The sequence below is a fragment of the Mustelus asterias genome, chromosome 1, assembly GCF_964213995.1.
Source record: "Mustelus asterias chromosome 1, sMusAst1.hap1.1, whole genome shotgun sequence".
In the NCBI taxonomy this organism is placed as follows: domain Eukaryota; kingdom Metazoa; phylum Chordata; class Chondrichthyes; order Carcharhiniformes; family Triakidae; genus Mustelus; species Mustelus asterias.
The window spans coordinates 56,909,988-56,922,736 of record NC_135801.1 but is presented as its reverse complement, the minus strand read 5'-3'; the positions used below and the strand labels follow the sequence as shown (position 1 = coordinate 56,922,736).

Genomic DNA, 12,749 nt, shown 5'->3' with positions numbered 1-12,749 from the left:
GAGGGGAGTACTGAGATGCAGGCTGTTGGACTGGGCGGGATTGAGGTTCATGAGGAGGTGTTAGCAATTCTGGAAAGGGTAAAAATAGATAAGTCCCCAGGGCCGGATGGGATTTTTCCTAGGATTCTCTGGGAGGCCAGAGAGGAGATTGCAGAGCCTTTGGCTTTGATCTTTGTGTCATCATTGTCTACAGGAACAGTGCCAGAAAACTGGAGGATAGCAAATGTTGTCCCCTTGTTCAAGAAGGGGAGTAGGGACAACCCTGGTAATTATAGACCAGTGAGCCTTACTTCTGTTGTGGGAAAAGTTTTGGAAAGGATTATAAGAGATAGGATTTATAATCACCTAGAAAGGAATAATTTGATTAGGGATAGTCAGCACGGTTTTGTGAAGGGTAGGTCGTGCCTCACAAACCTTATTGAGTTCTTTGAGAAGGTGACCAAAGAGGTGGATGATGGTAAAGCGGTTGATGTGGTGTATATGGATTTCAGCAAGGAGTTTGGTAAGGTTCCCCATGGTAAGCTTTTGCAGAAAATACGGACACGTGGGATTGAGGGTGATTTAGTGGTTTGGATCAGGAATTGGCTAGCTGTAAGAAGACAGAGGGTGGTGGTTGATGGGAAATATTCATCCTGGAGTTCAGTTACTAGCAGTGTACCGCAAGGACCTGCTTTGGGGCCACTGCTGTTTGTCATTTTTATTAATGACCTAGATGAGGGCGTAGAAGGATGGATTAGTAAATTTGCGGATGACACTAAAGTCGGTGGAGTTGTAGACAGTGCGGAGGGAAGTGGCAGGTTACAGAGGGACATAGATAAGCTGCAGAGCTGGGCTGAAAGGTGGCAAATGGAGTTTAATGCGGAAAAGTGTGAGGTGATTCACTTTGGAAGGAGTAACAGGAATACAGAGAACTGGGCTAATGGTAGGATACTTGGTAGTGTGGATGAACAGAGGGATCTGGGTGTCCATGTGCATAGATCCCTGAAAGTTGGCACCCAGGTTGATCGGGTTGTTAAGAAGGCGTACGGTGTGTTAGCTTTTATTGGTAGAGGGATTGAGTTTCGGAGCCATGAGGTCATGCTGCAACTGTACGCATTTGGAGTATTGCGTACAGTTCTGGTCGCCGCATTATAGGAAAGATGTGGAAGTGTTGGAAAGGGTGCAGAGGAGATTTACCAGGATGTTGCCTGGTATGGTGGGAAGATCGTATGGGGAAAGGCTGAGGGGCTGAGGTTGTTTTCGTTAGAGAGAAGAAGGTTAAGAGGTGACTTAATAGAGGCATACAAGATGACCAGAGGATAGATAGGGTGGATAGTGAGAGCCTTTTTCTTCGAATGGTGATGGCTAACACGAGGGGACATAGCTTTAAATTGAGGGGTCAGAGATATAGGACAGATGTTAGAGGTAGGTTCTTTACTCAGAGAGTAGTGAGGGCGTGGAATGCCCTGCCTGCAGCAGTAGTGGACTCGTCAACATTAAGAGCATTCAAATGGTTATTGGATAAACATATGGGTGATATTGGAATAGTGTAGATTAGAGGGGCTTTAGATTGGTTTCACTGGTCGGCGCAACATCGAGGGCCGAAGGGCCTGTACTGCGCTGTAATGTTCTATGCTCTTAAAAATAAAGGTCAGTTCACCCCATCACCCATCATCCTTTAAAAGAAATTCCAGGATCTGGATTGGCATCTTCACCAAACCCCCTTGGGCTGTACCTTATCTGTGTACCAAGTTTCATTGCAATCCATTGACTAGTTTTTGAAAGATTTTGTGGACCATCTAACAGGGGTCAAGACATTACCCTAACCTACCTTCTGTGGTGGAGGCAATGAGAATAAGACAATATGTGCAAAGGAAAAGAAAGCAAAATGGAGCAGAGATTATTGTATGAAATTGCTAAGCTTAGTGTTGAGACTGGAAGACTGTAAAGTGCCTAATCAATGCATTTAGTGCTTACTTTGCATTTCTTGGAGTACTGCAGAAGGCTAAGGACATAGAAATCAGCGTGACAGCACAATGGAGAATTGAATTGATGATCACCTGAAATTCTGGAGTCATGCTTGTGAAGTGAGCAGAGGTATTCTGCAAAGCGGCCTACCAGTCTGATCTACTCAGTGCAGAGCAAGACCCTCCTAGTGAGCAGCAAATATGGTATACTAAATTTAAATAAGTACCCTCTTTATCCAAGGCTGCAAACATTCCTTCCAGCGATTTGTGTCTACTTTTCATTCAGCATAGTGTGTCTTATCTTGGGAAAAGGGCAGGTGTTACATCTCCTGTGCTTGCTTGAAAAAGTGCCATGGGAAGAAGAGCAGGGTTGCGGGTCCTTTTGGAATGCTAAAAAGGGTGAATGCACAAATGGTGACATCACACTGGGGATGGCAGAAATGGTGGAGAATATTGGCAGTGTAAAAAGTGTACAGGAACACAGGGAACCAGCAGTTCATGTACACAGATCTCAGAAGGTGGCAGGATTTCTTGAGATCAATTAGCAAAGCATATCAGACCTTGGGCTTTATAGATAGAGGTATTGAGTACAAAAGCAGCACGGTTATTCTGAACTTGCAAAAGTTCTGGTTCTGCCACACTAGAAGGTTGTGTCTAGTTCAGGTCGCCACATATTAGGAAAGATGTGAGGGTGTAAGGTTCATATTTCAATATGGTTCCAGTGATGAGGGAAATTTAGCTACAAGGTTAAATTGGAGAGGCTGGGGTTATTGTTCTTGAAGCAAGGATTGAAGGAGATTTGTTAAGAAGTGTGCAAGATTATGATGGGTTTAGGTAAAGTAGCCAGAGAAAAGCTGTTCTCATTAGCTGATGAAGGACTCGGGGGTCACAAATTTAAGATTTTGGACAAGAGGTATACAGGAAATGTGAGAGAGAACTTTAAAAAAAAAATCAATGAGTGGTAAGGACCTGGATCTTACAACCTGTGGGTGGTGGAAGCAGAGAATGATTTCAAAAGCTAATTGAATGGGCACTGAAACAAAATTAACTTAGAAGACAATGGTGATAGAGCAGGGGGGTGGACTGATTAGATTGCTGCACAGAGAGCCAGCTTGGACTTGATGGTCTAATGTGCCCTAAGGAGCCCATGACTTTTTGATTGTGAAGACTGGTGGGGGAGTGGAGGAGAAGGGGAATCCTGTTGTGGCTCTCGTAGTGAGGAGAAAAGGTGAAGGCAGAAGTGCAGGAAATGGAACGGACATGGTCAAGGCCCTCTCAACAAGTTTGGAGGAATCCTCAAGTGAGGAAAAATGAAGACCAATTGGAAGTGCTGGTGTGAAATTTTGCATGATCAGAACAAATATGGTGGCGGTGGAGAATCTGGGAGAACGTAATGGAATCCAATGTAGCAGGGTGTGAGAAGACGTAGTTGAGGTAACACTGGGAGTCAATGGACTTCTAGTTGGCCTATCCCAGAAATAAAACTGAGAGGTTGAGGAAGGGAAGAGTCTGGGTTGGACCATGTGAAGGGGGAAATTGGAAGCAATCTTCCAAGTTTTTCAGTTCAGGGTGAGAGCAGGAAAGGACACCGATCTTCTGGCAAGACAAATGCAGATTTGGTGACTGCTTTGTGCAACATTTCTGTTCAGTCCACTAGCATGATCCTGAGCTTCTGGTGGTCGGTAATTTTAATTCTCCACCTTGCTATCATGCTGACCTCTCTGGAACACTGCAATAAGCCGAGGGTAATGTAAGCTTGAGGAACAGCATCTCATCTTTTGATGAGGCATTTTACAGCCTTCTGGACTTAATATTAGTACAACTATGTCAGACCATAATATCTGCCCCATTTTGATTCCTTTTCATTTGCATGTTTGTCTTACTCCTGTTTTTCTTTTGCTTTGCTTTTGGATGGCAGCTGTTCATCATTCTGTCATTCACACTTGTGGAGAATTGAGAATCTGCTACCTTCAGCTAACAGGCGAGTGAATGATAACATGGATAAACAGAGATGAAGATGAGATTGAATCTAAAGGGAAAGATATATACAAAGAACATAAATAGTAAAAGAGAAGATGATGCTTAGGAAAGTGGTTAAGAAGACTAAGAAGGCAAATAAATAAAAAGGTCAACAATATGAAATTAGAACAGTGAAGGCAACTTTTTAAAAATTCATTCATGGGATTTGGGCGTCACTGGTTGGACCAGCATTTATTGCCCGTCCCTAATTGCCGTTCATTCCAGAGCATTTGAGAGTCAACCACATTGCTGTGGATCTGGAGTCGCATGTAGGCCAGACCAGGTAAGGATGGCAGATTTCCTTCTTAAAGGACATCAGTGAACCAAATGGGGTTTATGACAATCAATGGTTTCATGGTTACCATTAGACTTTTTAAAATTTTAGATTCTGAAATTCAAATTTCTTCATCTGCCATGGTGGGATTTGAACCTGGCTCCCTCCCTCTTGCCCTGGGTTTCTGGATTATTCGTCTAGTGACAATATCACTATGCTACCAGCTCCCCTAAGTAACACAAGGAGAATTAAGATAGGGGCACAAAAAATTTGTCAGATTTTGGAGAAAAGGTTAGCTGAAGATGGTGCAGTTGATGCTCTCTGTACATAGACGTTAAAATTCTGAATGTTGCTGAAGGCAGATGTGGTGCATAACATAGTGAAAGTATTAGATGGGGTACAGTGCGGATTCTCAACTCGTAGCTCATTATTTAAATCCCAGTCCATTTTTAGGCCTTGGTTATTCAGGGATTGCAATAAAAGTGTGAAGATTCATTGTTATTTTAATTTATGAGCCGATGTTTTCTTAATTTCCAATATACATGCAATGAGCTTGGGGAATTGAAATATTTATCATAAAGTTTCAGCTACTATTGTTTGTGTTACTGTTGATCTACAAAAACAGCTTTTCAATACATTATCATTGAAATAAAGAAGCTCATTTGAGTTGGTTGTGTGTATATATGATCTGTATATATTTAAAACAGACATACAAAAAGGACACTTCAAGATTCTTATAAAGCTTGGATTTAGGATGACAATTGGAGCTTTCATATTTTGATCTTATGTAAAATGTTTGGTGTATTGCAGTTTTGTAACATTCTCGTATATTATGTTTTTTGTTTAATGTATAAATCATAGCATTTGTCTTCAGATTTATGAAGTTCTCAGATATTCCCATAGCTCTTAATTAAAATAACTTTGATTTCCAGATATGGGCTTGGTGGTTAGCTACTGAGTGAAATTGACACTATTCTAAATAATAGGTGATTTGGAATAGTGATTATCAGTGACCATTTTGTACACACAATTTAAACCTACAAATTCTTTTGACAGATTTGACAAATGTGCAGCAATTTAGCAGTTTGTGAAATTTTAAAAAATTGATTTGATGCAAATAATATTTGATGAAATATCAATTTTTCCCCTTTTTAGGATCATGGTATTAAGGAAGATGAACTGCAGAGTATTCTCAACTATCTTCTCACCATGCACGAGGTAAAATAACACCAAGCACTCGGCCAAGTTTCAATCAATTATTTCTGTGTATTGTTAATTTCTAACTAAAATGTGGTTGGTTTCAGCTATTTTTCTCAAAAGTAACTCAAATCACCATTTTCTGCCTGAAAAAACATTTCTTTTTGATTTCCAATCTTTGCCGTTAGGCAACCATTCTCTGCCAGCATGTTAAATTAATCTAAGACAGATGGTGAAATATGAACCAAGACACAGATCTTTTCCTCCTTAGTAGGTTTATTCACAACATTACAGATCTCTGCTTCCTATCTACTAACTAACGCAGTGTCCCAATCGACTGTTTTCAGTCTGTTTTGATAAAAGAAAAATCAATAAATTAAACAGATCAAAAATGAAAAAGGGTGTCAGCCCCGGTGGGGCGATATAACAAGAAATCAAAACTTCAAAGGAAACTTAGAAATCAAATTCAAATATTGACTTTCTTTGTGATCTTAGTCTTTAATTAAACAGTGCCCACCTTTAAAAACATAATCAACCAACCAATAACACGTGAGGCTTATTGGTTGTTTTAAGGTTTGTATAACAAAGATATCAGTGGAAATCCTGGTTTCACTCGCTCTCATCACAGTCTTCACCAAATTCTTTTGAAAATAATCACAGTACTGTGAGTGTATTCGTATTAATCTTGCTAGTATTGAATATAAGAATGGTGGCAGAGTGGTGAGCACTGCTGCCTCAGCTCCAGAGATCGGAGTTCAATTCTGGCCTTGAGTGACTCTGTGTTTCTGGGTTTCCTCCGGATGCTCTGGTTTTCTCCCATAGTCCAAAGATGTGCAAGTTAGGTAGATTGACCATGCTAAATTGCCCCTTAGTGTCCCAAATTGCGTAGGTAAGGTGGATTAGGGGTTACAGAAATTGGGCGGCGGGAGACTGTTTGGGCCTGGGTAAGATGTTGAGTTGGTGCAGACATGATGGGCCGTATGGCGGCCTCCTGCACTGTAGGGATTCTATATGAAATGATTATTTAGCACAGCATTTTGTTCATAAATAATCTAATTCACCTATTTTGACATGCATCCATACTAATCACTTAATTTGACATGCATCCATACTAATCTGGAGTTTAATGCAGACAAGTGTGAGGTATTGCACTTTGGAAGGACAAACCAAGGTAGAACATACAAGGTAAATGGTAGGACACTGAAGAGTGCAGTAGAACAGAGGGATTTGGGAATACAGATACGTAATTCCCTAAAAGTGGCGTTACAGGTAGATAGGGTCGTAAAGAATGCTTTTGGTACATTGGCCTTTTTAAATCAAAGTATTGAGTATAAGAGTTGGAATGTTATGGTGAGGTTGTATAAGGCATTGGTGAGGCCGAATTTAGAGTATTGTGTGCAGTTTTGGTCACCTAATTACAGGAAGGATGTAAATAAGGTTGAAAGAGTGCAGAGAAGGTTTACAAGGATGTTGCCAGGACTTGAGAAACTGAGTTACAGAGAAAGGTTGAATAGATTAGGACTTTATTCCCTGGAGCGTAGAAGAATGAGGGGAGATTTGATAGAGGTGTATAAAATTATGATGGGTATAGATAGAGTGAATGCAAGCAGGCTTTTTCCACTGAGGCTAGGGGAGAAAATAACTAGAGGACATGGGTTAAGGGTGAGGGGGGAAAAGTTTAAAGGAAATATTAGCGGGGGCTTCTTCACACAGAGAGTGGTGGGAGTTTGGAATGAGCTGCCAGATGAGGTGGTGAATGCGGGCTCACTTTTAACATTTAAGAAAAACTTGGACAGGTACATGAATGAGACAGGTGTGGAGGGATATGGTCCAGGTGCAGGTCAATGGGACTAGGCACAAAAATGGTTCGGCACAGGCAAGAAGGGCCAAAAGGCCTGTTTCTGTGCTGTAATGTTCTATGGTTCTAATCTCACTTTGTGAGGTTAAATATATATTTGCAATACATATATTTGAAATGTTCAAACAATTATTTGTAACCTGTTGCATTTTATTTTTGATTTTATGAAAAATAAACTTAAAAAGAATCTGTAATTGTCAATAATAAAGAAACATTTAAAATCAATATGTCTTGATATGCAGGTGATTTTTTTGAGGCGCAATTGTAGCATTGCCACAAGATGGCAGTCTAAGTAGAATATTAAGTAAGGAAGGAGGGAAAATGACTGATTAAAGGAACTGTTTAATTTTACAAAGGATGACAGCAGACTTCAGTTTGAAAGTAGGAAGGGTAGAATTGTTCTCATGAGTAATCAATTTTGTCACCTTCAGACCATAATTGATCATGTTAATTTAAAAATTATTGTGGTATCGTATTCTTAAGTGATTAAGGTTCCATATTGCCTCATTCACCAGTATTTTTGGTACACTAAATAGCAATGATTATTGCTATTCTTCCCTTTAATTCACAACTGAAATTGTCATTTGTGAATCACGGGAAATCAATTCCATATATGTAGTTCCCTAATTTTAGTGATGAAGTGTAAATCTTCAAAGCACACTGTGTAAAACATTAATAACATATTAAAATGAACCATATTCCTGGGAATGTGGTACCCCAGCTTAATTCTGTATTTGTAATCATAAGTGCACATTTTAAAAATAAAGTGTCACAATTTTCCATTGTTCATCTACCAGATTATGAACATTGATTACTGTCCTGAATAATTCACGATGGGTGTGCACTGGAGGAAGTTACCATCATGGCAGCATGTGTCACAAAGCACAAAACAGCAGCTTACATGGGCTGGAATGTTGGTGCATGATTCCAGATTTTTTTGATCAGTTAAATTGTGCTATTTTAATACTCCAATTTTATCAGAACTTTAAGAAAGTTGGTTATTTGCTCCTCTTAATATAAGGTTTTACAATAGTGTATTTCAGTTATTTCAATAAAGAATGTGTGAAACCTAGTAAATTGATTACCATTGCTTCAGGAGTTGACACCTATGAAATCAGATTTGTTGCCGCCTGGGGCGGCATGGTTAGCACTATTGCCTCATAGCACCAGGAAGCTGGGTTCGATTTCCGGCTTGTGTTACTGTCTGTGTGGAGTCTGCACGTTCTCCCCGTGTCTGTGTGGGGTTTCCTCCAGGTGCTCTGGTCGCCTCCCAGAATCCAAAAGACGTGCTGGTTAGGTGCATTGGCCATGCTAAATTCTCCCTCAGTGTATCCGAACAGGCGCCGGAGTGTGGCAACTAGGGAATTTTCAAAGCAACTTCATTGCAGTGTTAATGTAAGCCCACTTGTGACACTAATAAATAATTTAAAAAGTGATCAAGAATATTTTAAATCGTTAATATTTGTGAAAATATTAAGTTAAAATTTAGACTTTTTATAAATGGGTTGGGTTCAAATTCAGTATTTGTGCAAAAATGCTCAATGAACTTCTGGTTTTCATTTTATTTTACTAACAATCTCTGATCAATATTTTGGATACACTATCAAAAAGGATTTGTTACAGGTTACTGAAGGAAAACTAATTCTGTCTGTGCACATGTAATGTAAAATCTAAGACTTGAATTGATTTCCAATTCCATGTGGCTAAATTTAGTTAAAAACAGATTATTTTCTAAAAAAATGTTTTCAAACTTTCCTTTACAAATGAAGACATTGCTTTAAAATTATTGCTGTCTTAGTTTTTGATAATAGATTTGAAGGTTTGTCTTTTATTTCAGGATGACAACCTAATGGATGTTCTGCAGCTACTTGTGGCTCTGATGTCTGAGCATCCAGGCTCTATGATTCCTGCTTTTGATCAGAGGAATGGAATGCGGTAAAAGATTAGACGTTAAGTTATATGCTGTCAAGTAAATTAAATAATGGAATGTTGCAGTTTATTGTAATTAGCTTGAAAAATATCAAGTATGTAATTGCATAAAATAGACTAGATTTTTTTTAAAAAAGCATTATTCTTGTATAACTGTAATTGGCGTCTTTTTGAACAGTTTTACACATTGCTCTTCAACCTTTGAGTTAAATTTGGAGTTGAGCATCAAGTTCTAAATTACTTAATGTACATATTGGTAAATTTCCAATCTCTGACACCCATTACTTTTTTGGATGTGGAAAATCCTCCCAAAATTTGCTTTATGAATTGGAAAGAATTCTCAGCTGCTCTGCATTTTAAAAAGCTGATTAAATGTTAAAAAGTGGTGAGGTATGACCAAATCCATGAATCTTAAAAAGATAGCAAAATGGTCAAAGTTGATGTTAAATGAGTACATTTTTGCCTGTCCCTAGCGCTTATTTCTACCTGAATAAAGTAAACCATAGAATCACAGAACCAGAATCACAGAATACTACAGTGCAGAAGAGGCCCTTTGGCCCATGGAGTCTGAACCAACGCATGAAAGGCCCTGACCTGCCCATCTAATCCCACTTGCCAGCGCTTGGTCCATAGCCTTGAATGTTATGGCGTGCCAAGTACTTTTTAAAGGATGTGAGACATCCTGCCTCCACCACCCTCCCAGGCAGTGCATTCCAGACTGTCACCACACTCTGGGTAAAAAGATTTTTCCCTAAATCCTCCCTAAACCTCCCACCCCTAACTTTTAACCTGCGTCCCCTCGAACTGACCCTTCAACTAAGGGGAACAGCTGCTCCCTATGCGCCCTGTTCATGCCCCTCAGTCTTGAACACCTCAATCAGGTCGTCCCTCAGTCTTCTCTGCTCCAGAGAAAACAACCCAGGCCTATCCAACCTCTCTTCATAACTTAAATATTCCATCCCAGGCAACATCCTGGTGAATCTCCTCTGCACCCCTTCCAGTGCGATCGCATCCTTCCTATAATGTGGTGACCAGAACTGCACACAGTACTCCAGCTGTGGCCTCACCAAAGTTCTATACAATTCCATTGTGACCTCTCTGCTTTTGTAATCTATACCCTGATTGATAAAGGTGAGTGTGCCATATGCCCTTTTCGCCACTCTATTAACCTGCCTTTCCACCTTCAGAGATCTATGGACAAACACGCCAAGGTCCCTTTGTTCTTCGAAACTTCCCAGTGTCAGACCTTTCAGTGTTAAATTTCATCTGCCACTTATCTGCCCATTTGACCATCTCGTCTACGTCTTCCTGTAACCCAAGACACTCAACCTCACTGTTAACTACCCAGCCAATCTTTGTGTCATCGGCAAGTTTACTGAGCCTACCCCCAATATAGTCATCTATGCCATTTATATACATGACGAACAATAGGGGGCCCAGCACAGATCTCTGTGGTATGCCATTGGTCACTGGCCTCCAGCCTCCAGTCACTAAAGCAGCCTTCTGTCATCAGCCTCTGTCTCCTACCGCTAAGCCAATTATGAATCCACCTTATCAGATCTTCCCTGTATCCCATGTGCATTTGTATTCTTAATAAGTCTCCCATGTGGGACTTTGTCAAAGGCTTTGCTGAAATCCACGTAAATTACATCAACCGCACTACCCTCATCCACACACTTGGTTACATGCTAAAAATATTCAATCAAATTTGTTAGGCATGACCTCTCTCTGACAAAACCATGCTGACTATGCCCGATCAAACCTTGCCCCTCCAAATGGCAATAGATTCCCTCCTTTACAATCTTCTCTGAAAGTTTCCCAACCAGACATGAGACTCACTGGTCTGTAGTTCCCTGGCTTGTCACGACAATCTTTCTTAAATAGTGGGACCACATTAGCGGTTCTCCAGTCCTCTGGCACCTCCCTGGAGGCTAGAGAGGAATTAAAAATTTGGGTCCGAGCCCCTGGAATTTCCTCCCTTGCCTCCCACAACAGCCTGGGACACAATTCATCTGGACCTGGAGATTTGTCCATTTTTAAGCTCGCCAATACTTCCAATACCTTGTTGCTCCTTATGACAATTTGCTCTAGAACCTCACAGTCTCTCTCCCCGAGTTCCATAATTACCTCCTCGTTCTCGTGGATGAAGACAGATGTGAAATATTCGCCAATGTCCTCTGCCTCCACCCACAGATTTCCCCCTTGGTCCTTGATGGACACTACTCTTTACTGGTTATCCTCTTTCCATTGATATACTTATAGAATATTTTAGGATTTTCCCTACTTTTACCAGCCAGAGCTTTCTCATAGCCCCCCTTTGCTCTCCTAATTGATTTCTTAAGCTCCATCCTGCACTAAAACATGTTCGGCACTTGGGATTTGTTTAAGTTGGGTATTCAGATCATAACTTTTCAATGCCTTCATTTGTTAATTCATTCGTTAGTTCTAAATATATTTATAGCATGAGCTGTATGGGAACCATATGCAAAGTATAGATTTTCGGTGATTTAATGATTGAAGAGGTATATTCTGTGAATTATAAAACATGCCTTCTGAAGCGTATTAAATAAGAACTTAATACCCCTAATTCCCTTCCTTTTCCTACTTCAACAGGGTGTGAATCCTTCAGGTAGTTTATGTACATCTTTGTTCAACCTGACTGGCAATTTGCTTTGGGTTACTATTGGACTCTCCAGACCTATCTCCCATCTTCCACCCTCCATAAATTTGAACTCATCCAGAATGCTGCTATTTGCATCCTAATTCATACCATGACCTGTTAATTTCTTAGAACATTCACCGACTTACAGTGGCTGCCAGTCATTTGTGCATAGCAATATTTGACCAAGAAAACTGAAGAGCTCCCTTTACTACTTTCACCCAGAGAAGTATTTTACATCATTTGAGGGCAGATAAGATGGAGCACCCTTAACCAAAGGGTGGTACCTCCAACAGTGCAGAATTCTCTTAGTACTGCACTAAAATAACCTAAAATGGTGCTCAAATCTCTGGAGTGGGGCTTGAACAAATCATCTCCAAAATGAGTGTTCCATTACTGGGTCTTGTTCAAATTGATTTTGTCAATATCCTAACCATCAAGCCCCATTCACGCATCAGCCTTGTGACTTGTACTGACTTCCAATCCAGCAGCACCTTGATTTTACAGTTCTCACTTCTTGTTTTCAAATCGCTCCAAGGTCTTGACCCTCCTCAACTCTATAACTTTCTCTACAGCCCAAGAGCCTTCAGATCTCTTTTTTCCTCGAATTCTTCCCTCTTGTAAATCTTAGGTTTTACTCCAGCATTGGCAACTATACCATCAGCTACCTGGTCTTGATCTCCCCAATCCTCTCTTGTCTTACTACCTGTCTTCTGCTTTATGACACCTTAAAGCCTACCTCTTTGACCTAATATCTCCTTAAGTTGCTTGGCATCAGACTTTGCTTTATAATGCTTCTGTGAAGTACCTTTAGATATTTTAGTGCATTAAAAGCACTATACAGATACAATTGCAAAACTACTTTTC

General features: G+C 40.2%; 1 protein-coding gene across 1 annotated transcript in view; it reads left to right on the top strand.

The window, feature by feature from the left end:
- The window catches only part of lrba (LPS-responsive vesicle trafficking, beach and anchor containing), a 901,160-nt gene that overhangs the window by 139,864 nt on the left and 748,547 nt on the right, over window positions 1-12,749 (top strand). The window contains exons 15-16 of the mRNA XM_078212471.1: window positions 5,395-5,457; window positions 9,132-9,229. Of these exons, the coding sequence (XP_078068597.1) occupies window positions 5,395-5,457; window positions 9,132-9,229 (161 nt within the window). The remainder of the gene's footprint in view (window positions 1-5,394; window positions 5,458-9,131; window positions 9,230-12,749) is intronic.